Source organism: Oncorhynchus mykiss, chromosome 6 (genome assembly GCF_013265735.2).
Source record: "Oncorhynchus mykiss isolate Arlee chromosome 6, USDA_OmykA_1.1, whole genome shotgun sequence".
Classification (NCBI taxonomy): domain Eukaryota; kingdom Metazoa; phylum Chordata; class Actinopteri; order Salmoniformes; family Salmonidae; genus Oncorhynchus; species Oncorhynchus mykiss.
The window spans coordinates 42,668,897-42,695,080 of NC_048570.1; the positions used below are offsets into that span (position 1 = coordinate 42,668,897).

At 42.7% G+C, this 26,184-nt stretch overlaps 1 protein-coding gene across 4 annotated transcripts in view; it reads right to left on the reverse strand.

Annotated features, from left to right (window-relative positions):
* LOC110525997 (potassium channel subfamily T member 1) overlaps window positions 1–26,184 on the reverse strand; it is a 74,611-nt gene that overhangs the window by 13,913 nt on the left and 34,514 nt on the right. For 2 of the 4 annotated variants that reach the window (XM_021606562.2, XM_021606567.2), the window contains exons 12-22: window positions 24,822–24,986; window positions 24,509–24,645; window positions 23,448–23,511; window positions 22,949–23,057; window positions 22,528–22,636; window positions 21,194–21,343; window positions 20,713–20,948; window positions 17,171–17,191; window positions 10,887–11,103; window positions 6,692–6,797; window positions 6,142–6,314 (exon numbers count right to left, since the gene is read on the reverse strand). In XM_021606562.2, the coding sequence (XP_021462237.1) occupies window positions 6,142–6,314; window positions 6,692–6,797; window positions 10,887–11,103; window positions 17,171–17,191; window positions 20,713–20,948; window positions 21,194–21,343; window positions 22,528–22,636; window positions 22,949–23,057; window positions 23,448–23,511; window positions 24,509–24,645; window positions 24,822–24,986 (1,487 nt within the window). The remainder of the gene's footprint in view (window positions 1–6,141; window positions 6,315–6,691; window positions 6,798–10,886; window positions 11,104–17,170; window positions 17,192–20,712; window positions 20,949–21,193; window positions 21,344–22,527; window positions 22,637–22,948; window positions 23,058–23,447; window positions 23,512–24,508; window positions 24,646–24,821; window positions 24,987–26,184) is intronic. The other 2 variants (XM_021606563.2, XM_021606568.2) reach the window with 1 other exon arrangement.

The following is a 26,184-nucleotide window of genomic DNA, read 5'->3' on the forward strand; positions in this document are numbered from 1 at the left end:
CTTCAGACTCCTCCTACCTATCGTTCCGATTTGGTCCTGCCGTACATACCTACACGTACGCTGCGGTGTTGTGTCTTTGGAGTCATTAATAGGTGAAGACTTATTTTATCACATCAATTCTCTGTAATTATTATTACGTGATTAAACTAATCATGTCAATTTAATTAACTAGGAAGTCGGGGCACCACCGAAAATCTTCAGATTGCAAAGTTATAATTTTCCGAATATAATTCTTCAGATATTTTAATATCTGATCAATTAGTCTTCTATTAATGAATTATTCTTTACCTCACGTCATTCTCATCTGAACGTCGTAAATGGTTGGTTATCTGCACGAACCCAGCCTTTACTATAAATCATCCATACACCAATTGGCTTAATCATTTATTTACTGACTAATAATCAGAGAAATGCATAAACAAACAAACAGTAGATATTAGTTACTAACAAATGATAGGGAAGATTCCCTAGTGGTCTAAGCCGATATGACGGCTTGGTGGACAAAGGGAAGTGGGTGTGGACTGAGAAAGAAGCGGGAAAGACAAAAGGGATCACTACACACAGTTGATAATTATATTAATTGAAATGCTAATCCTTTGCACATGAACGCTCACTCATTCGGGATTAATTGCAATCAATATATATCTATGCCCATGTGTCATTGTGATCTTCTCTGTTGGAATCCGGTCCGTCTGCTGGAGAGTCCATCAGAGTTTCGCTTGCTCTCTTTCTGTTACCTTGAAGATCAAAGTCTTTCGTGGTTAGAATGGTTACTTCAGAGTACCATTCAGAAATGTTCTCCTAGAATAGAGGTTTCGGCAGTTGTCTGTATTCTCGTCCCAGGTTTACATAATTTCTAGCTGCAGACTAGTAATTAGTATCTAAGATTTGCTCTTATTCTGTAGGGATCGATAGTCTCAGAGTTTAACCATTTCCAGCTATGTAGCCAATGCTCTACGTGGTATGGTTAGGAATTCAATAACTATTCGCAATCACAGCTCGCGCTGTGGGTTTGCTCAGTCTTGATACTCAAACCTGTGCCACCTTAGCTTACACCGAGGTATGCGTGGTCTAAACTATTCGCAATCACAGCTCACGCTGTGGGTTTGCTTAGTCTTAAGAGAATTTTCTTAGGAGGGGCTTTTATTCGTAACAGTAGAAGAGGCGTTTCCATGACGCCTGATCATGTCTGTGTTCACGGGGGCGGGCCAATGACTTAGTTAAACTTTAAAGGGAATACAATTCTCTCACATTAAAGGTTTAACATCACATCATTTCACAAATAGTTAATCTTTACTCATTCATTTTATACAATAATTAGATGCAAGCCTCATAACTGAGGAACCAGTATAAACAGAGTTAGGGTAATGTGGCTGTATTGTCTTTCATGAGGTCACAAACATGAAACAAAACGGACCGGGTCGTAGCTGGCTTCTCCACCGACCGTTTACACATTCTCCAAAATATGGATATTGTTCAATTCTGGAATGTAGTATAATTTGGCGGGAGTTCCTTTGTTCTACACGATCTATATCCAGAAAGGGCCACGTCATGACAACGGTCACAAGACGCAGGCCTCCTTATTGTCCCTAGAATTTCTAAGCAAACAGCTGGAGGCAGGGCTTTCTCCTATAGAGCTCCAATTTTATGGAATGGTCTGCCTATCCATGTGAGGGACGCAGACTCGGTCTCGACCTTAAAGTCGTTATCGAAGACTCATCTCCTCAGTAGGTCCTGTGACTGAGTAGTCTGGCCCAGGGGTGTGAAGGTGAATGGAAAGGCCTGGAGCGACGAACCACCCTTGCTGTCTCTGCCTGGCCGGTTCCCCTCTCTCCACTGGGATTCTCTGCCTCTAACCCTATTACGGGGGCTGAGTCGCTGGCTTACTGGTGCTCTTCCATGCCGTTCCTAGGAGGGGTGCGTCACTTGAGTGGTTTGAGTCACAGATGTGATCTTCCTGTTTGGGTTGGCAACCCCCTCGGGTTCGTGCCGTGGGCTATACTCGGTCTGGTCTCTGGGTAGTAAGTTGGTGGTTGAAGATATCCCTCTAGTGGTGTGGGGGCCGTGCTTTGGCAAAGTGGGTGGGGTTATATCCTGCCTGGTTGGCCCTGTCCGGGGGTATAGTCAGACAGGGCCACAGTGTCTCCCGACCCCTCCTGTCTCAGTCTCCAGAAATTATGCTGCAATAGTTTATGTGTCGGGGGGCTAGGGTCAGTCTTATATCTGGAGTATCTCTCCTGTCTTATTCGGTGTCCTGTGTGAATTTAAGTATGCTCCCTCTAATTCTCTCTCTTTGAGGACCTGAGCCCTAGGACCATGCCTCAGCACTACCTGGCCTGATGACTCCTTGCTGTCCCCAGTCCACCTGGTCGTGCTGCTGCTCCAGTTTCAACTGTTCTGCCTGTGGCTATGGAACCCTGACCTGTTCACCGGAATTGCTACCTTGTCCAGGACCTGCTGTTTTCGACTCTCTACCACACCTGCTGTCTCTAACTCTGAATGATCGGCTATGAAAAGCCAACTGACATTTACTCCTGAGGTGCTGACCTGTTGCACCCTCTACAACCACAGTGATTATTACTATTTGACCCTGCTGGTCATCTATGAATGTTTGAACATCTTGGTCATGTACTGTTATAATCTCTACCCGGCAAAGACAAAAGAGGACTGGCCGCCCCTCAGAGCCGGGTTCCTCTCTAGGTTTCTTCCTAGGTCCCTGCCTTTCTAGGGAGTTTTTCCTAGCCACCGTGCTTCTACATCTGCATTGCTTGCTGTTTGGGGTTTTAGGCTGGGTTTCTGTATAGCACTTTGTGACATCGGCTGATGTAAAAAGGGCTTTATAAATCAATTTGATTGATTGATATTATCATAGACTAGGCCTGGGCGATAAATCAATTATTATCGAGGTAATTACTTCCCTCAATAACGATATAAAAACGTTTAGAATCATTTTCGAAAATGTCAATATAGAATAATTAGGTGCAGCAGTCCATTTGACCTCTGACACAGCAGGAACGTGTGGAGAAGTGACAATATGCACGTGGAGAGGTATACGCCCACTAAAAACCACTTAGCACCTCGAGTGATGGAGTAGCCACTATTACCCACGAAAAATGAGTGATGTAGGCGAAAACAGTGGCAGTGATAGCCATGGAGAAGGAGCAGCTTCCAACAAAGAAATGATTGATGAAAAAGGTTAAACTGTTTAAGTTATTTGGAAGTGGTTTGGCTTTTTGAAGTCTGGCAAAGAGCAGAGCAATGTTCAGTGCAAATTGTGCCATAGACAGGTGGCTACCAAGTCTGGTAATACGACAAATCTTTTTCACCATATGAAGCAAAATCACTCTTTGGAACATGCAGAAAGTTGAGTTTGCGCCACGGTATTGATAAACGCCCCTCAAGCACCAGCCAATTTAGGGATGTTTGCCCGAAGCAGTAAACACTGACAGTGTTTATGCCCTAACGAGCAAACATTGAAAAGACACAGACATCACAAATGCTATTATGCACGCAACCAATTAGCACAATCGAAAAGCAAGGTTTCAAGAGAATTATCAATTTAATTGACCCCAGGTACGTGCTCCCTGGCCGCAAACATTTCTCACACCGCACTGCCTAAACTCTACGCCTAGTGTAGGGAAAAAGTTGAGGAACAGCTCAAGACAGATTCTGCTACTACTACCAATCTGTGGTCTAGTCGCACATCAGAGCCTTATATTAGCCTCACTACCTACGATATTGACAAAGACTGGAATCATCATACTTTCCCGACTACCACACGGGTGAAGCTATAGCAGAGGGGCTCTTTGACGCTCTCGCCTCCTGGGGACAGATAGTGGTGCGAACGTGGTGAAGGCAGCTCAAATCAACAAATGGACCCAACTGCAATGCTTTGGACATTGTCTGCACTTGGCCATTGGTAAGTAACCTTGTCAATTGTGTATATTGAAGTGATTGGTTAGACGAAACTAAATGTGCATTTTTTTTCATTAACTGATTAAGTTAAATATTACATTTGTACATAACTAAAGGGATTATTGTGATTGAACATTTTATTAAAATCTCTTGATTTCTCTTAGAGTGGGTAAAGATAAACGGGTGGATCAGGCAATTGGAGTATGCAAGAAAGTGGTAGGTGCCTTTTCCTATTCGTGGAGAAAGCAGAGAGACCTGGCAGTTGCTCAAAAAGAACACAACCTACCCCAGCACAAGTTGGTGACAGAGTCACCTACCAGGTGGGGATCACGTCAAAAGATGGTTCAAAGAGTACTGGAGCAGAAGAAAGCCATTTCACAGGTCTTGTCCAGTGACAAGAAGACCTGGCACTTAGCTCCCACCTATACAGATATAGATGTTCTTGAGTCCATCAACCAGGCATTGACCCCACTCCTAGAATTCACAGATGCTCTGTCTGGTGAGTCTTATCTGAAGCCAGTACCACACCTGTTCAATACAGCGGTCATGAAACCTGATGGTGAAACAGAGCTCACACAAACCACTAAAACGATAGTCATGGACTATCTGAATGAGAAATATGATGACCTCCTGGACTTATCCTAGTTGGTCGACCCTCGGTTTAAAAACACATTACATCAAAGAGAAGGTGGACCACATAAAAGCAAGAGCTGTCTCAGAGATGGTCAATGAGGGACTTGAAAACACAAGCCCAGCACAGGGAGACATTGCTGCTGCTGCTTCACCACAACTGCCAGCTAAAAAGAGAAAGTCACTGGGCAGTTTTTTCAAAAAGCCATGCTCCACCACCGCAGGTCTTACTGAAATCCAGCTGATAGAAAAGGAATTCAGCTGTTACCTTCCAGTCTCCTGATGCCGAAACCAATCCACTGGACTGGTGGAAGATCTACCCCAAAAAAACATTCCCAAAGTCAGCCACCTGGGAAAGCGCTAACTGCGCATTCCTGTGACCAGCTCCCCCTCAGAGCGTGTTTTTAGCACAGGTGGCAACACAGTGACCTACCATAGGGCAGCTTTAAAGCCAGAGACCGTAGACAGACTTGTCTTTCTTGCTTGTAACACAACAACCCCAACTGTGATGTGCCATTAGGCTAACAGTTATAATACATAGACTTGCACTATTTGTTCGTTTTTATTTTATTTCTTGTTCATAACTTGTTTAGGGTTTATAGCTTTAAAAAAGTGGAGTTAATGTTATTTGTGAGTTCTTCTACTTCTGACAATAAATAAGAAACATTAAAGCCTTGTTCAGGCAGGCTTGAGTCTGAAGCAAAAATGACCCTTTTAAGCATTATTTGATTAATATCGTGATAATTATCGTTATCGAATGAAAAATATATACATCATGATAATTTATTTGCCATATCGCCCAGCCCTACCATAGACTGTATGTTATTACAGAGCAACATGGCTCTCTGTTTATCTACACAAATAAAACTTCGCTGGAGAGTCTTTTGAAGTTATTGTAATGAAATCCCTACTGAATTATTAGTGGCAAAAACATAATACACTTACATGCGCACGCACACACGCACACGCGCACACACCTGAGTGCTCCCCAGCGCTCCATTAATCCAACAGAGGCACTGCCAGCAATGAATAATGCAGAAATCATTTCTCAACCTGCGTCACTAAAGTTAACCCCAGGCTACTGCTATATAATAACCTCTCTCTCGCTTGGTAACACTTTCTTTTGAAGCTACCATCGGTGTGTAATATATTTTACTGCTATAATTAAGCAATAAGGCCTGAGGAGGTGTGGTACAGCATATGGCCAATATACCACAGCTGGAGTGCCTGGACGCAGCCCTTAGTCATGGTGTATTGGCCATATATCACAAACCCCCGAGGGTATGTTTTGTCATAAGGTCTGATACACCACGGCTTTCAGCCAATCAGCATTCAAGGCTCGACCCACGAGGTTTATAAGTAGTTTACCAACTGAATGTAATGCAATATGAAAAGAACATACAGTATATATAAGCAGGAATACTATGTTATGCATTTATAAAGGCTTTTATAAGATTCCATAAGTCATTACCAATGCTTACAGTCTTAAAATGCACTTTGAGTGTCCTATAAAGCACTATAAATACATTATAAACAGGTCGTTTTTCAAGGATGTGTTAGCTAAAACCCTTATAAAGAAGCAGAGTTATTTCTTACGGGTAGTCTAGTAGCAGTACAATAGGGTTGAGCTCTTTTCTGGGGCGGTAGTAAGCACGTAGAGGGACGATGAAGTTATAAAGGCCGTTCCCTGCCGTCTCCGCGGATACTATGATCAGCTTGTTCTTAAAACCATAGGCCTTGGCATCCTCAAAACTGTTGTGTCTGCAACCCTGGATATGAAAATGAAAAAACATGTTTTTTAATTATGTTTAAAAGGTTGTTAATGTTTGTCATGTATGTCAGTTTTATTGGATAAATCTTAAGGCAACTTTTGTTTCCATAAACAAACTATTCCATAAACTATTGTGTTGGCAATATACAATTATATGTTTCTGCTCTATTCTATTATTCAAGGCTACAAAGACTAATTATATTATTCATACAGTCAACATAACAAAGAGGAGCCATACAATTGTTTAGACACAGCACAACAGGATACAATGTAATTGTTTACTGTTCTTGGAATAGGATTATGTGGCTTAACAAGAGAATAAAACCACGTTTGTTTTTGCACAACAGGCCTCCTCATGTACTTGTCTCTACTCACCTTGTCCAGCCGAAGGCAGCAGAATGAGGCTTTCTGAGGTAGGAGATGGCACAGGGTTGGAGAGCTGCCAATGTATGGGGAGTTGGGAGGGTATCCTTTCACAAAGCTGAGGTAAAATAACAGCAAAAACACACATGTAGAGAAAGGCTTGAGAAGAAGCAATAGACTAGAAACTTTAGCAACAAGGCAATCGATTGAATAATCAAATCAATTTGTATTCGTCACATGCCTCGTAAACAACTTGGTGCATCCATACTGCTTTTACTGCTGGAGTCTTTGAAACATGCTTGTGCCTTCCTCTGACGTCGCCTAGTATAGAGGTCCTGGATGGCAGGGAGCTCGGCCCCAGTGGTAAACTGGGCCGTACGCTCTACCCTCTGTAGGTGTCCAAACTTTTGAATGGTACTGTATATACAGTGCCTTGCGAAAGTATTCAGCCCCCTTGAACTTTGCGACCTTTTGCCACATTTCAGGCTTCAAACATAAAGATATAAAACTGTATTTTTTTGTGAAGAATCAACAACGAGTGGGACACAATCATGAAGTGGAATGACATTTATTGGATATTTCAAACTTTTTTAACAAATCAAAAGCTGAAAAATTGGGCGTGCAAAATTATTCAGCCCCTTTACTTTCAGTGCAGCAAACTCTCTCCAGAAGTTCAGTGAGGATCTCTGAATGATCCAATGTTGACCTAAATGACTAATGATGATAAATACAATCCACCTGTGTGTAATCAAGTCTCCGTATAAATGCACCTGCACTGTGATAGTCTCAGAGGTCCGTCAAAAGCGCAGAGAGCATCATGAAGAACAAGGAACACACCAGGCAGGTCCGAGATACTGTTGTGAAGAAGTTTAAAGCCGGATTTGGATACAAACATATTTCCCAAGCTTTAGACATCCCAAGGAGCACTGTGCAAGCGATAATATTGAAATGGAAGGAGTATCAGACCACTGCAAATCTACCAAGACCTGGCCGTCCCTCTAAACTTTCAGCTCATACAAGGAGAAGACTGATCAGAGATGCAGCCAAGAGGCCCATGATCACTCTGGATGAACTGCAGAGATCTACAGCTGAGGTGGGAGACTCTGTCCATAGGACAACAATCAGTTGTATATTGCACAAATCTGGCCTTTATGGAAGAGTCGCAAGAAGAAAGCCATTTCTTAAAGATATCCATAAAAAGTGTTGTTTAAAGTTTGCCACAAGCCACCTGGGAGACACACCAAACATGTGGAAGAAGGTGCTCTGGTCAGATTAAACCAAAATTGAACTTTTTGGCAACAATGCAAAACGTTATGTTTGGCGTAAAAGCAACACAGCTGAACACACCATCCCCACTGTCAAACATGGTGGTGGCAGCATCATGGTTTGGGCCTGCTTTTCTTCAGCAGGGACAGGGAAGATGGTTAAAATTGATGGGAAGATGGATGGAGCCAAATACAGGACCATTCTGGAAGAAAACCTGATGGAGTCTACAAAAAACCTGAGACTGGGACGGAGATTTGTCTTCCAACAAGACAATGATCCAAAACATAAAGCAAAATCTACAATGGAATGGTTCAAAAATAAACATATCCAGGTGTTAGAATGGCCAAGTCAAAGTCCAGACCTGAATCCAATCGAGAATCTGTGGAAAGAACTGAAAACTGCTGTTCACAAATGCTCTCCATCCAACCTCACTGAGCTCGAGCTGTTTTGCAAGGAGGAATGGGAAAAAATTCAGTCTCTCGATGTGCAAAACTGATAGAGACATACCCCAAGCGACTTACAGCTGTAATCGCAGCAAAAGGTGGCGCTACAAAGTATTAACTTAAGGGGGCTGAATAATTTTGCACGCCCAATTTTTCAGTTTTTGATTTGTTAAAAAAGTTTGAAATATCCAATAAATGTCGTTCCACTTCATGATTGTGTCCCACTTGTTGTTGATTCTTCACAAAAAAATACAGTTTTATATGTTTATGTTTGAAGCCTGAAATGTGGCAAAAGGTCGCAAAGTTCAAGGGGGCCGAATACTTTCGCAAGGCACTGTATATTCAAAGCTTTGCTGTATTGAAGGCTAGCACAGAGGAGTGATGGATTGCTACATACAGTATTGACTGAGTGAGTGCATCCTTTTTCCAAAGGCTTGTCTATCACATGGCCACGCAGGGGCACTGTAGAACAAAAAGCTCAATTTTAGTCTCATCTGACCAGAGTACCTTCTTCCATATGTTTGGGGAGTCTCCCACTTGCCTTTTGGTTAACACCAAATGTGTTTGCTTATTTTTTTTCTTTAAGCAATGGCTTTTTTCTGGCCACTCCTCCGTAAAGCCCAGCTCTGTGGAGTGTATGGCTTAAAGTGGTCCTATGGATAGATACTCGAGTCTCCGCCGTGGAGCTTTGCAACTCCTTCAGGGTTATCTTTGGTCTCTTTGTTGCCGCTCTGGTTAATGCCCTCCTTGCCTGGTCCGTGAGTTTTGCTGGGCAGCCCTCTCTTGGCAGGTTATCTGTGGTGACATATTCTTTCCGTTTTTTAATAATGGATTTAATGGTGCTCCGTGGGATGTTCAAAGTTTCAGATATTTTTTTGTAGCCCAACCCTGATCTGTACTTCTCCACAACTTTGTCCCTGACCTGTTTGGAGAGCTCCTTGGTCTTCATAGTGCCGCTTGCTTGGTGGTGCCCTTGATTAGTAGTGTTGCAGACTCTGGGGCCTTTCAGAACAGGTGTAAATATACACATACTTAGATCATGTGACAGATCATGTGACACTTAAATAAAGTCCACCTGTGTGCAATCTAACAAATTATGTGATTTCTGAAGGTAATTGGTTGCACCAGATCTTATTTAGGGGCTTCATCGCTATATATATATATATATATTGGTGTATGAATTTTGACTATTTTGTGTATGTCCATTACATGAAATCCAAATAAAAAAGCTATTTAAATTACAGATTGTAATGCAACAAAGTAGGAAAAATGCCAAGGGGGGTGAATACTTTTGCAAGGCTAAGTGACCGTTGAGAGGGGGAAATGCCCATAGGGGGAGTAGCAGGGAGCAGGTAGCTGACTAGTGATGGCTGTTCAGCAGCCTGATGGTCTAAGGGTAGAAACTATTGGCCAGTCTTCCAGCTTTTGTCATGATGCTTCTGTACTGCCCACGTATGAGTGATTGAAGCGGGGAGAACAGGGCATGGCTTGGGTGGCTGGGTTCCCTGATGATATTCTTGGCTTTCCTGCGACACCTGGTATTGCAGGGGTCCTGTAGGGCAGGCAGTGTGCACGGTGGTGAAGTTGCCATACCAGGCTGTGATGCAGCCCAACAGTATGCTCTCAAAGGTGCTCCTGTAGAACACTCCCGTCTCTCTCTTATTCTCCATCTCTCTCTTTTCCAGGCAGCAGTACATCCAGCACCACGCAAAGCATGGAAGCTAAACATGCACCATGCATGGAAGGCAGAGAGCATAAAAGAGCCTGGAGGCTAGGAGAGGCTAAATCATGTCTTGCTCTGCGAGAGGAGAGCGTGTCGTGGCCAAGACTGCCTTAAACTGCTGTGTGCTGAGTTGGGTTGTATGGGCTGAGACAAGCACTGTGACATTGCCAGAAGCACAGCCAGACACATGCAATATGTTCTGAGTAGTAGCAGTCTCTTGCCGCAGGATGTCATGGCAGAGAGTGTTATTTATGTAACTGTGGTCTAAGGGCTCAATGTTATGCACTGAAAAACAGAAAGAAATGAAGAAAGGCATAGAGAGACACAAAAAGAGAGAGAGAAAAAAATTAAGAAAACGAACGAACGAAAGAAGGAATCCAGTAGTCTAGCCTACTCTATCACACAGATAGATTGAGACAGGACAAGTTACTCAGATCCTATGATTTATGATTTGAGAAGGAGCCATATCAGGTGGAGAAGTATGCTACCTTTCATTCATCAGACACATCCATCACCCACACGCCACCTCAGTACCTTAAGACATCACCACACAGGTTACTTGTCATTACCTACACATTCCAACTCAATCCTTTCAATCTCACACCTATTACCTTTGTGACATAAAGTCAAATGAGCGTAATGCACAGTCACCCGCTTTAACCCCCATCCATCCCACACACAGTAGGAATTTACTGCAATCCACCAATTTATTCCCGACCCGCCAAAATAACTCCTACACCCCTCCCAATCCTCTCCTCCGTGATCGGACACTCACTCTGACACCGACGAGCCCTCCTCATCTGAGTGGTTGGTCTCGTCCTCTGATTGGTCGCTGAGCAGGTCGCAGGGCAAAATGGAGGAGGAGTCAGCTATCTCCAGGACGGGGGCAATGCTGGGCCGTCTGCTCCCAGCCCCGTTCTCTGTAGGCAGGGTCAGTTTGCTGCAGTCCTCTGGGGGGTCCGCCGGGTTCTGGAGGTCCATGGCGACCGTCCCTGGAAAAGGTGGTAGAACGGACGGTGAGACAATTATATGTATGGGGTGGTGCTGAGGTGTAAAAAGCCCTAGTGTTAGATAGATGGAATTCATTGTCAATGACATTGTCCATTTATTGAAAACTGTTTGAAAAAAAACTTTGGTGATACTTCCTATTAAAACACTATACATAGAGCATTTTAAGCACATGATGTTGTCTAGTGATGATACTCATGATTCTTTTTTTTATTGAAATGAACCCGCACAGCAGCCACGTGTCATTACTTTTGGTTGAATTAGAAATCTTTGTCTTTTGTCTTTATCCAAAGCGGCACAATCATCCATCAAACTCATATTTCCTCTACATTTCATTTTAGTTTTAGTGGACTTTACAGACTACTCAACAATATCTGGGTCGTTCCACGTTCCACGAAATGGATGCCTTTTTTTTACCCCCTTTTTCGTGGTATCCAATTGTTAGTCGTTACTATCTTGTCTCATCGCTACAACTCAAATTAAATCAAAATCAAACTCCAGTACAGGCTCGGGAGAGACGAAGGTCGAGAGCCATGCGTCCTCCGAAACACAACCCAACCAAGCCACACTGCTTCTTAACACAGAGCACATCCAACCTGGAAGCCAGCTGCACCAATGTGTCGGAGGAAACACCATACGCCTGGTCAGCGTGCACTGCACCCGGCCCGCCACAGGAGTCGCTAGTGCGCAATGAGACAGGATATCCCTACCGGCCAAGCCCTCCCTAACCCGGATGACGCTAGGCCAATTCGCCCCATGGACCTCCCAGTCACGGCCGGCTGCGACAGAGCCTGGGTTCGAACCCAGAGTCTCTGCACAGCCTTAGACCACCGCACCACCCGGGAGGCCCTGAAATGGATGCCTTTTGCGTCCCTTTGATATTTTATGTAGAAATTATGCACCAATATTGAATTTCCATTTTTAAAAGCATGTTATATTAAAATGAAGTGCACTTTAATATAGACCTCATTCAATAAGAATTCAGTCAATCAGATGGTTTATATAATTAAAGGCTTGCTAAAGTGCAAAATTAAGCATTTTCAACCCACTTAATCCCAAAAATGTGTCCAAGTTTCACCATCTATGTAAAGGCCTAGTTATTCTGCTGCTTTGACAGTCATTTCAGAATATTATTGTTTATATTCAGATTAGTGATGCATTTACGTCTGTCCTTCATTTTAAAGTATAAACCAATTTACACCTTTAAAATAATGTACCATTCCACCAAGATAAATTATTCACAGCAGGTTACATAATTTGGGTCTTCTGAACAGCATGGTGGAACAGGAAGTCAGTCTTCTCTCTTTTTTTGGTCTATTTATAATTGTTCATTCTAGCAAAACTTAAATTTGATTATATTTTCATTATATGTGGAACATACAGTATGTACAGTTGAAGTCAGAAGTTTACATACACTTAGGTTGGAGTCATTAAAACTGGTTTTTCAACCACTCCCCACATTTCTTGTTAACAAAATATAGTTTTGGCTAGTCAGTTAGGACATCTACTTTGTGCATGACATAAGTAATTTTTCCTACAACTGTTTACAGACAGATTATTTAACTTATAATTCACTGTATCACAATTCCAGTGGGTCAGAAGTTACATACACTAAGTTGACTGTGCCTTTAAACAGCCTGGGAAATTCCAGAAAATTATGTCATGGCTTTAGAAGTTTCTGATAGGCTAATTAACATAATTTGAGTCAATTGGAGGTGTACCTGTGGATGTATTTCAAGGCCTACCTTCAAACTCAGTGCCTCTTTGCTTGACATCATGGGAAAATCTAAAGAAATCAGCCAAGAAAAAAGATGTAGACCTCCACAAGTTTGGTTCATCATTGGGAGCAATTTCCAAACGCTTGAAGGTACCACATTCATCTGTACAAACAATAGTAAGCAAGTATAAACACCATGGGACCACGCAGCCGTCATACCACTCAGGAAGGAGACACATTCTGTCTCCGAGAGATGAACGTACGGTGCAAAAAGTGTAAATCAATCCCAGAACAACAGCAAAGGACCTTGTGAAGATGATGAGGGAAACAGGTACAAAAGTATCTACAGTGCCTTGCGAAAGTATTCGGCCCCCTTGAACTTTGCGACCTTTTGCCACATTTCAGGCTTCAAACATAAAGATATAAAACTGTATTTTTTTGTGAAGAATCAACAACAAGTGGGACACAATCATGAATTGGAACGACATTTATTGGATATTTCAAACTTTTTTAACAAATCAAAAACTGAAAAATTGGGCGTGCAAAATTATTCAGACCCTTTACTTTCAGTGCAGCAAACTCTCTCCAGAAGTTCAGTGAGGATCTCTGAATGATCCAATGTTGACCTAAATGACTATTGATGATAAATACAATCCACCTGTGTGTAATCAAGTCTCCGTATAAATGCACCTGCACTGTGATAGTCTCAGAGGTCCGTTAAAAGCGCAGAGAGCATCATGAAGAACAAGGACCACACCAGGCAGGTCCGAGATACTGTTGTGAAGAAGTTTAAAGCCGGATTTGGATACAAAAAGATTTCCCAAGCTTTAAACATCCCAAGAAGCACTGTGCAAGCGATAATATTGAAATGGAAGGAGTATCAGACCACTGCAAATCTACCAAGACCTGGCCGTCCCTCTAAACTTTCAGCTCATACAAGGAGAAGACTGATTAGAGATGCAGCCAAGAGGCCCATGATCACTCTGGATGAACTGCAGAGATCTACAGCTGAGGTGGGAGACTCTGTCCATAGGACAACAATCAGTCGTATATTGCACAAATCTGGCCTTTATGGAAGAGTGGCAAGAAGAAAGCCATTTCTTAAAGATATCCATAAAAAGTGTTGTTTAAAGTTTGCCACAAGCCACCTGGGAGACACACCAAACATGTGGAAGAAGGTGCTCTGGTCAGATGAAACCAAAATTGAACTTTTTGGCAACAATTCAAAACGTTATGTTTGGCGTAAAAGCAACACAGCGCATCACCCTGAACACACCATCCCCACTGTTAAACATGGTGGTGGCAGCATCATGGTTTGGGCCTGCTTTTCTTCAGCAGGGACAGGGAAGATGGTTAAAATTGATGGGAAGATGGATGGAGCCAAATACAGGACCATTCTGGAAGAAAACCTGATGGAGTCTGCAAAAGACCTGAGACTGGGACGGAGATTTGTCTTCCAACAAGACAATGATCCAAAACATAAAGCAAAATCTACAATGGAATGGTTCAATAATAAACATATCCAGGTGTTAGAATGGCCAAGTCAAAGTCTAGACCTGAATCCAATCGAGAATCTGTGGAAAGAACTGAAAACTGCTGTTCACAAATGCTCTCCATCCAACCTCACTGAGCTCGAGCTGTTTTGCAAGGAGGAATGGGAAAAAATGTCAGTCTCTCGATGTGCAAAACTGATAGAGACATACCCCAAGCGACTTACAGCTGTAATCGCAGCAAAAGGTGGCGCTACAAAGTATTAACTTAAAGGGGCTGAATAATTTTGCACGCCCAATTTTTCAGTTTTTGATTTGTTAAAAAAGTTTGAAATATCCAATAAATGTTGTTCCACTTCATGATTGTGTCCCAATATACAGTTATAAAATACAGTTTTATATGTTTATGTTTGAAGCCTGAAATGTGGCAAAAGGTCGCAAAGTTCAAGGGGGCCGAATACTTTCGCAAGGCACTGTATATCCACAGTAAAATGAGTCCTATATCAAGATAACCTGAAAGGCCGCTCAAAAAGGAAGAAGCCACTGCTCCAAAACCCCCATAAAAAAAGCCAGACTACGGTTTGCAACTGCACATGGCGACAAAGATTGTACTTTTGGGAGAAAAACAAAAATATAACTGTTAGGCCATAATGACCATTGTTATATTTGCAGGAAAAATGGGGAGGCTTGCAAGCCGAAGAACACCATCCCAACCGTGAAGCACGGGGGTGGCAGAATCATGTTGTGGGGGTGCTTTGCTGCAGGAGGGACCGGGGCGGAAAATTATGTGGATATATTGAAGCAACATCAGCTTGGTCGCAAATGTGTCTTCCAAATGGACAATGACCCAAGCATACTTCCAAAGTTGTGGCAAAATGGCTTAAAGACAACAAAGTCATGGTAATTGGAGTGGCCATCACAAAGCCCTGACTTCAATCCTGTAGAACATTTGTGGGCAGAACTGAAAAAGTGTGTGCGAGCAAGGAGGCCTACAAACCTGACTCCGTTACACCAGCTCTGTCAGGAGGAATGGTCCAAAATTCACCAAACTAATTGTGGGAAGCTTGTAGAAGGCTACCCAAAACATTTGACCAAAGTTAATCAATTTAAAGACAATGCTACCAAATACTAATTGAGTGTATGTAAACTTCTGACCGACTGGGAATGTGATGAAAGAAATAAAAGCTGAAATAAATCATTCCCTCTACTATTATTCTGACATGTCACATTCTTAAAATAAAGTGGTGATCCTAACTGACCTAAGAAAGGGAATTTTTACTAGGATTAAATGTCAGCAATTTTGAAAAACTAGGGTTTAAATGTATTTGGCTAAGGTGTATGTAAACATCCACTTCAACTGTATAATTTTTTATTTCATTAACACAATCCCATGCTTTTCACCACATGAGTAGTAATGTCCGATTTTACCTAAAACTTCAACTCTGTTTTGTCAACTCTGTCAGAGGCCCAATGGCAACTTTATCGGTGTGATATTATGTGAGTTTATTTGTACAAGGGATGCTTAAACAATGAGAAAATGTTGGATTTATCTCAAACCTGCTTTTAATAGTGAGGAAGTTACATAAGTGTCCGTAACAGGGTTGACAGACATTGTAGTACAAATGCAGATAAACAGCTCTTAGTTCATAGGATGTTTTATGCCTGAGATGGGAAACAGTGTTTTTATGTAGACTAAACCATCTTTGATGGACTAGACTATCTTTGATGGTTGTACAGTTATCTCAAATAAAACTGTGAAGGACCTTACTCTGCGTTACTCTGGACCCTGATCTCTCTTTTGACCAACATATTAAGAATATTTCAAGGACAGCTTATTTCCATCTTCGTAACAATGTAAAAATAAGTTACTTTTTGTCCAAAAAGAACAATCTGGCCTTAAATGGTAATGTACTCTTATCTCCACCCGGCACAGCCAGAAGAGGACTGGCCACCCATCAGAGCCTGGTTCCTCTCTAGGTTTCTTCCTAGGTTCCTGCATTTCTAGCGAGTTTTTCCTAGCCCTCGTGCTTCTAGATCTGTATTGCTTGCTGTTTGGCGTTTCTGTATAGCACTTTGTGACATCTGCTGATGTAAGAAGGGCTTTATAAATCAATTTGATTGATTGATTGATCTTCCATGCAATTGAATGTTGAAAGGAGATACATTTTAAAGTTCATTTCTTAAAAGTTTGCATGTCCAAAAGGCACCCATTTCATGGAACGACCCATCTAACACTGTACCATCTACCCTCCTTCTATAGAATTATAAAGTATCTGTCACAGCTGTGCTATACACAACCTTGACAAAAACAGTTGAATACAAAATGGCTTCAATGCCATCACTGAATGGATGGATGCCCTTGAGTTCACTGTCAGCATGGTAAATGACAAGTTCTTGAGCCATCCGTTCAGAGCAGATGTGTCCACCTTTGGCATCTCATTTGTGAAAGGCTACAAATGCAGGCCAAACTTTATCTCGTTATAGTGGGGAGTAGCTTCATCACCTGACTTTAGGGTTTTAAAGGCACTATGCTGAAAGTAAAGGAACCCTACAACACATGCAAAACCACATAGATGTGCTTATGTCAAAAGTATATATATGGACTGCATTACTGTATGAAAAGTCATCCATTCGTATCACACACACAACATTTTGACAGGACAGTTCATGATTATTTGGAAAACAGAACTAAAACGATGCAAAACGTGCAAAAACCTGTCAAGAAAACACTGATTAACAGCAAATACATTTTTACAGAACATATCAAGCTTTAACAATCACACAAAAAAATGACCCTACATAATAGATAGCACAATGATATGGTAGCAACATGCGCAAACTTACCATAAAAATTGGCCTGATCAACTTTAACAAGTGAGAATAGGAAAAAAAAAAAAAAAGTCAGCCCAGAAAAGGAAAAAAGCCAATAGAGTCAGAAAGGAACACATGCGTGCCATGTAAGAGAGCACAACCACACAACAACCACCACAAACAATCACCAGCATGTCTATTCCAGCATATGGGTCATTCCACCAATTTGAAGCCTTTTGAGAAGTGTAATGTTTGATTTCACACAATTTTAACATTCTGTCATAAAGAGCACATGTTCAACTTCATAAAAAACCTTTTTTTCCATCTCAAGAGGTTGAATAAATCAATTTAAAAAATACTATAGTAAGTGTCTATTAAGTTCCAAATAAGGTAACAAGGTTGAACGTAACAGGGTTGATGATTTCTCCTTAAATCATCCATAAATCCCCTTGTGATGGGGGAATGGAAGCTTGTTGTGTGCAACAAAGAGTGGCAAGCTTCACAATAAAAAATGTAAAAATTGGTATAACATTTCTAGCCTGTCTATCTATGGGTAACAGGGTTGACGTGTTATGCTCGACCCGCTCAGTTTTCCACCACAAAACACCAGTAAATGGCTAAAAAGAGTAGAACCAGCTCACCTGCTTGTACTCTATGATTTGACTATTAGATGTTCAATGTTTCTTTAGAAATAAATATTTAAAAATTAATAGTTTCACCATCTTAAAAGAGAATTCAGTTCAAGTTACAGGGATGGAGGGGACATGTCAAAATGCTGAATATTGGCACCTTAGCAAGCCTTTATTCATATAAAAACCTTGGATTAAATTTACTTTGTGCATCTTATCTTTTGTGTCCAACAATCCTTGGTTCCTGTCTGTGTCTGGTCAAGAGAAGAGGGGGAGGGCCCCTCCGAAGGAACATCTGGCAGAACGGCCAGAATACATGTGACCAGATTCTGGAAACTAGACGAATATGACAAGTAACCACTACACAGGAGAGCCGTTTGAGCGTAATTATTATTATTTTTTAATCAAAATGCGTTTTTTTTTGCCAGAAATGCCTTCTCGAACATGTGAACTTTCATGTGCCTTAATAACAAACTTGTATGCCATCTGTAAATACGAATACATTTCATATTTTTCGTATGTTAAATTACGAGCCTTGTTGGTTAAGCCACAGAAAAAGATAGCAATCTTCCCACTAGTCATGATTGGCTGAGATAATGAATAGGCTGGACATGCCAAGAGAGGACTTTGGATTGGTCTGCCATATTGAAGGCGTGCGTCTGTCTATTTGAGCTCGTCAGTCTGTGTTGGTAATCCTGTCAAACGCGGATTTACATTTTTTTTATTGTGTAGTGGAGCTGCATAAGTTTTGAAATCAGTGGAATTAGAGTATGATAACTAAAGAGATGGTGAAAACACCCATCTCCGGATTACATCTTCAAACTAAGGGCAACCCATGGTATGGCATTCCTGACAGGAAGATGCGTCCATGATGCATGTTGATGTATGCTGGTAAGATAGCTAGCTACATATTCAATAATTACACATTTCTAATTTTGACAGAAAGTGGTTTCATTTCAAGCTAAAGTGTACTGTTAGCTAGCTAGCTAACACTAGCTGGCTGGCTCCCTAGCTGACGCTATTATTTGTTTCCCAGAGCTGTTTGCTTTTCTAGTTAGAGCCTAATGTTAGCTAGCTAACATTGGACCTGGTTGGTTAGCTCCCAGCACTGTGGCATTGTTGCCATTTTGTTCATTGTTGTTTAACTAGCTAACATTATCTGGCTGGCTCGTTAGCTAACGTTACGTGGTGTGTGTGTGATCTTAAACATTGTTTACCTAGTTAGGTTCATTGTTTACCTAGCTAGCTAGCTATATGTCTTAAGCTAAAGTGTACTGTTAGCTAGCTAGCTAATGTTAGCTGGCTGGCTCCCTAGCTGACGTTACTATTCATTCCCCAGAGCTGTTTGCTTTCTTGTTAGGGTCTAATGTTAGGCATTGTTGGCACTTTGTTCATTGTTGTTTAACTAGCTAACGTTAGCTGGCTGGGTCGTTAGCTAACGTTACATGACGTGTGTAAAATCCTCGTTGAATATGGCCGGTGTCAGTAAACATCTGCAAAAAAGCGTAATGAAATTGATGCCAACAGAGCTGGTTAGGCTGTTTTCATGTTATCCAGAGGTAAACAAATCATCGGCCAGAGCATCACGTGTGCTCTCCGAGATGGGTGGGGATAAAGCTAAGAGGGTGTGAACGATGCTGAATGGGTATACGTAGACAAAGAGGAGCTCTTCACTAGATACCAAAACATTCAAAGGCAATTTTCTCAAAAGTGAGTTTACAAGTTCATCAACTTTCAAATAATTACTTTCCCATTGATCCTCAAATACAGTGTATGATATACCATTTTGTAGCTCTGAGTCTCTACTTTTATCAAATGTAAAAAACACCATTTCACATTTTACTATATAAGACCGAATCCAGGTGGTGAGTCACATATGTTCTTTAAGTTAAGATAGATGGACCCAGTCACATGTGTTAACCGATCAAATTAATTATGTAGGTGTCACGCCCTGATCTTTTTCACATGTTTTTGTGCTCATCTCCACCCCCCTCCAGGTATCGCCCATCTTCCCCATTATCCTCTGTGTATTTATACCTGTGTTCTCTGTTTGTCTGTTGCAAGTTCGTCTAGCTTACCAGCGTTTGTCCTGTCAGCTCCTGTTTTTTTCCCAGCCTCTCTTTTTCCTCGCCTTCCTGGTTTTGATCGTCACCTGTCCCGTCTCTGTACCCACCTGCCTGACCACTCTGCCTGCCCCTGACCCTGCCTGCCGACCTGTACCCTTGCCCCAACTCTGGATTATTGACCCCTGCCTACCTTGACCTGTCTCTTGCCTGCCCCATGGACTATTAAACCATTGTTTATTCTACATGTCTGCATCTGGGCCTTACCTTGATTCATGATAATAGGTTTAGATAGCAGTATATAAGGGTTTATGTAAGGAATGCCCTTTAGAGCTCACTTCAGACTGGTACTTATGCATCTAAGTTTGACTGTGACCTCTTCAGCTCGCTGACAATAAAGAGTGATTAATTTAATACTGTCTTTGAGTGTCATATATAAGAATTTCCATAACATGGTCTATATTAAAGGGCACTTCATTTAATATGACAGGCTTTAAAAATACATATATTGGTGCACAACATCTACTTCAAATATCAAATGGATGCAAAAGGCACTCATTTCGTGGAATGACCCATACAGCAGGTGCACTGTGAAATCTTTGACCCGGCAAAAGATGTAGCTAAACTCATACACAGCAGTGAAGAGTGAAGAAATAAAAACAAAACTCAGTCATCCCTCTCCTTCACCCTCGCCATATCTTCCCCAATCTCTTCTTCCTTCCTCCAATAATAGAACCCCCCATTCCCCTCTACATGAGACTTTCTATCACCCCCACTTCCTCCCCACTAACCCCTTTATCAGACTCACCCATCCCTCTTCTCTAACCAACATAGAAGATATAGACCCTGCTCTCTCACTCTCCTCCCTCTCCCCGTTTCTCACCCATGCTGGCGATGATGCTGTGTACAGGCAGCCTGGAGGGGGCGTCATACAGCCCGGTCACCGGCAGGCCCTTCTTGTCTTTCTCCTCCTGTTTGAAGATGAACGAGGAGTTCTCTTCCTTGGTGATGTTGATGTAGTAGCAGGTGTCTGGGGCGGACATGATGTGGCGAGGACCTGGGTTAAGCAGGATGCTCTTGTTGTCTTCCCTCTTCACCCCGATCAGACACACACCATATCTGAGGGGAGATGGACTAGATACTTTATTGTCTGTTTGGTTAGAACAGAAATTATCCTTCTGGCTTTTTTCCAACACCCCCAGAGAAATGAAGAGTAGGCTCAGTCATCTGATATGTTGCAGTTTAATCCAGTGGTGTACAACTCTGGACCTCGAGGGCGCCTGCAGGCTATCCTGGTTTGTCTTTCATACAGAGACTGATACATTCCTGGGTTACCAGGATAATCAGTAAGCCTGTCTACTCACTTTTTGTGTGCGTGGAAGGAGGCGTAGGTGAAACTCTTCCCGTCGTACTCCCCGAAGAACTTGCTGTCGCACAGGCGGATGTGGTAGACCTCGTTCCCAGAGCAACGCCCATACGTCCTCTGCCACTGCTCTGGCGACAGCTGGCCCTCCCTGTAGTCAAGGACAGAAGAAGTCGAGGAAACTCATTGTGGCCTTATGTCCCAACGGGGACAAAGATGATTGAGCAATTCATTGACTCTCTCTGTAATAGCAAGCAGTACCTGAGAAGAGAGACTCAGTGGTCTTATACCTGACAACACATTGACCTGAGATGCTAAGACAATGTTAGACAGTGATGAACTACTAGCTATTATGAAGATAATCTGATACACTTTTCACAGTACAGTCTCCGCCTGAACCGTAATGTGCTGGCTCAGATATTTTATTTTCACATTGTCCTTTCCAGCACAGTTCCAGCAACTATGGTGTATGGATGTGTAAATTGGCCAGCACAGTACAGCTCAGAACGGCATTGTTCGCCTCAGTAGTGTGAAAAATATATGGTTCTTCTTCTTAATGTATGAAAAATGGCAGACTGAACCCTTTCAGACTGAATGCTTTTAGGGGTATTGATATACACTCTGGTTTGGCTCAGTTACCTCCACTCCCATAGTACTCCTTTAGCTTGATTTGCAACTCAGCACTTTCCCTTGAATAATTGCTCCATCTGGCCAAACAAATTGTTTCTGACCTTTTATGAGCTTGTACTCATCCATACCCTCCTATTGTTCTTCTCTCTCTCGCTCGCTTCTCTCTCCCTTTCACATTTTCACTTTTAATCAATCTGATGACTTCAGAGAAACTTTTCCATAAAAACCTGTCACATAAAAATAAAATAGCCTATCCAAGTTTCCATAAAGAGGATTATAATAGCTTTTCTGCTAAGTTAAACTGTGGATATTATAACGCTGTTGAAGTTTTTATCACCTCGGCTTGGTGTAGATGGAAGCACACTGAGATTTATGAGTGTGGCAGCACAAGGTAAACTCTATGGCAGTGCGGTAGCTTTCAGGAAGGAGACCATAATAGGGTAAGGCCTTTGGACAGTGCCACATTTGTTTGTTGTTGTTGTGGCTTCCTGGCACTTGTTTAGAAAGAAGGAAACCTCAATGTATAGGTTACAGTTTCACACTTCAAAACCTGCACGTATAATAATGGATTTTTATTTGTATAGCACTTTCTTACAACCCCAAAGTCTGAGGTGTATGGTTTCAATATTTATGCTTATTTGCAGTTTTCAATAGGAGGGAGAGTATCATTAGTGTTTTAATGGGAAGTTAATGGGGTGTACTCACTGTCCTCTGGAGGTGTGCACCAGGAGTGTGACCAGTGTGGATGTGGCTGGACATACACAGTTCAGAGCCAGCATGGCATACTTGAATTCCTCCTCACAGACCACATGATCTAACAAATGAACCAGAATACTCTGTCAGAGCAAATAGGTGTTGTAAGGACTTTTTTTTTTGTAAGGCTTGCAAATGAAGGAGACAGAAATTGAGAGAAAGAGTTGTGGGGAGGGAAGGAGCGACCAAATTAGAGATTAAGTGAAGAATGTGGTGATTTGGAGAATGGAGTGGAGAGAGAATGTAAGAGAAAGAGACAAAGGGAGACAGGATGACAGAATAAAAGAGACAGGGAGACAGAATGAAAGAGACAGGGAGACAGAATGAAAGAGACGGGGACAAAATGAAAGAGCTCTATTTGAGGTAAGCTCACCAGCAAACTTTACATGGAATTTGTTCTCTGGTTTGAGGATCTGGACGTACAGGGGGCAGTTTGGGGCAAAGTCCTTCACAGCCCAGGCTCTCAGTATGGTCTGGTGATCCTGCAGGAGAAAACAACATCCTTTACCATCTGACACTTCTGCCATTTCCACCTTCAATATTGTCATCATCCCTCAACCGTAAATGTAATCCAGATTTTATGAGCCCTGAGAATTGGCGAGCTAGGCTGTAATTTGTGACCAATATGGGTATATAAATCGAATACATATTTTTCATTTTCTTCCCATTTCTGTCCATCTTGAAAAATCAGCTGATTGGAAAAGTAAAAGAGTACTTGAGCCACAGATCCAATCAGCACGATCTAACTGAGAGGGAGTTGGAGTGGAAATATTCAGTTCATTGCCACCGTAACTCTATTCATATTTGGACATGTGTTGAGTTATGACTGCAATGAGCTGAATATGAAGTCATGCATCTGATAATGAACTTACAGCAGCAGTGCGGTCCACCTCGTTCCTACTGCTCAGGATAAAACAGGCTTCTGCATCATCCATCCTGTAGGAAACACACTGTATTAACAGAAACACACACACACACACACACACACACACACACACACACACACACACACACACCAAGCCAAGGAAGCTTCAGACAGGTAATATTAGCGAGAACTACCTGTGAGAAAAGCTAATAGGCTAACAGCACCATGTTGTTGTAATGTGAACTGTACCATTTCTGTATCATCCTGAGTCATTTCATGTGTGAAAAGGGCAGAGCGGAGGGATGAGCTGCTGGAATTATGACTCAGTTTTCACTGAATGGCCAGGCAGCGCTGCAGTTGATAGAGGGTAAATTTCACTCCATCCCAGTTTTCCCTCAAGGGGACCAGCAGTATTACCACAACTCAAACCACCATTCCATAACATCCACTTTATGGCCACAATAAAAACTGGAGCAATACATTAGAACAGCTGCATATATCAAAGGATGCCTGTATTGTGTGATTGACAGGTCAGCCCGAGCCACTGCCAACACGTTATGGTGTGATATACCCAGGCAAAAATGTGTGCTGATGCTCATGAACTTGGCTGTTATGACGAGGATGAGCAGTAGTGAGAAATCCCATTACACTGACATACTGTACTAGGAGAGGACAGCCAACTAAATGAATACCGTCGGCCGCCATTTTCCTGACTTCACTGTTCTCACATCTGCCAGCACCACAAGGTACACAGACTCACTCACAGACGCTTGACTAATATCTGAGATCAGAAAGCCTATCAGCCAGTAAGTATGAGGACTCAATAACAGGTTCATGAGAGGTTGGTCCTTATCTGAGGTAACCACAGCCGACCTCTGGGACCTCAACTGATGGTGTCATTAACTTTTCTGATCCCCCTTGCTTCCCCTTATCATTGCAAATAGAAATGCTATGGTATGGAGCTGACCGAGAGACGTGACATTTGTACCTATAACGCACCACAGCATTGGGCCCAACGCTGCCCTTCTCCCCCATTGAGACTCTCCCACAACCCCGTGGGTCACTCACTTGGCCCTCATGAGGTCTGTGTCTTTGAGTGCTGAGCCCTGGAGATAGATGACCCTCTGGGACCACAGGGGGATCTGGAGGATACGACGCACCTGGATGTCCATCTCTGTAGGACACAGGATCACCACATAGTAGTCCTGCAGGAGAGCAGGGTAGATACCTGTTAGACACCTGACATCTAGACTGAATGTTTGCATTTTCACACATGACAGGGGTGACAAAAATAAAACGGAACTATTGAGCGCCGTCCTTTAGCTCGGTCTTTGGAGTACACACCAAATAACAAGGCCTTCCTCTATTCCCGTAGACCTACCTGTAATCTAGGATGAGCGTAGAACTCGTTGAGGAAGTCCATGAGCAAGTCTATCTTCAGAGAGCTGACGCACAGGACCGCATGTTTCTCTGTCTGGGCCCGGTGTCTGCTGTAGTTCCCTCCTGACTTCTGACGCTCCATCCACAGATAGGCCAACTCCTCAAACTGACACACACACACACACACGGGGTTACAAAAACCTGCTGTACGCTACTGTAAGTAATACACTTAATGATGTGCTTTTGGATGGTGACAGAGTGAGAAGTTAAAATGCTGATGCAGAAGTGAAGTTCATGAAATGGATTTCTATGGATTCTATTCATTAGCTAATGTATACTGTGGGGATTTTGGCAACATATCAAAATAATTTATGAGGAGGGTTGCTGCTCTGTGAAGTTCTTCTTTCGTTTCTTTCCATAACTCTTGAGGGTGCGGTCTCTGATCAACTCTCTCGTTATCGCTCTCAGAACAAGTGTCTTGACCCTAACCAGCTTCAAGATGGGTCACTCAACCCAGACTGCTCTCCTCTGTGTCACGGAGGCTCTCCACACTGCCACAGCTGACTCTCTCGCTCCTCTGTTCTCATCCTCCTAGATCTATCCACTGCTTTCAACACTGAGCACACACCCCTGAGGGGCTCCAGTGTTGAGGATCAGCGTTGCAGATGTGTTGCTACCTAACCTCACCACCTGGGGGTGGCTCGTCAGGAAGTCCAGGATCCAGTTGCAGAGGGAGGTGGTTAGTCCCAGGGTCCTTAGCTTAGTGATGAACTTTGAGGGCACTATGGTGTTGAACGCTGAGCTGTAGTTAATGAATAGCTTTCTCACGTAGGTGTTCCTTTTGTCCAGGTGGGAAAGGGCAGTGTGGAGTGCAATAGAGATTGCATCATCTGTGGATCTGTTGGGGCGGTATGCAAATTGGAGTGGGTCAAGGGTTTCTGGGATAATGTGAGCCATTACCAGCCTTTCAAAGCACTTCATTGCTACGGACGTGAGTGCTACGGGTCTGTAGTTATTTAGGCAGGTTGCCTTAGTGTTCTTGGGCACAGGGGCTATGCTTGAAAAATGTTGGTACTACAGACTCAATCAGTGACATATTGAAAATGTCAGTGAAGACACCTTCCAGTTCGTCAGCACATGCCCTGAGTACATGTCCTGGTAATCCATCTGGCCCTGCAGCCTTGTGAATGTTGACCTGTTTAAAGGTCTTACTCACATCGGCTACGGAGAGCGTGATCACACAGTCGTCTGGGACAGCTGATGCTCTCATGCATGCCTCAGGGTTGCTTGCCTTGAAGTGAGCATAGAAGTGATTTAGGTCATCTGGTAAGCTCGTCACTGGGCAGCTCACGTCTGTGTTTTCC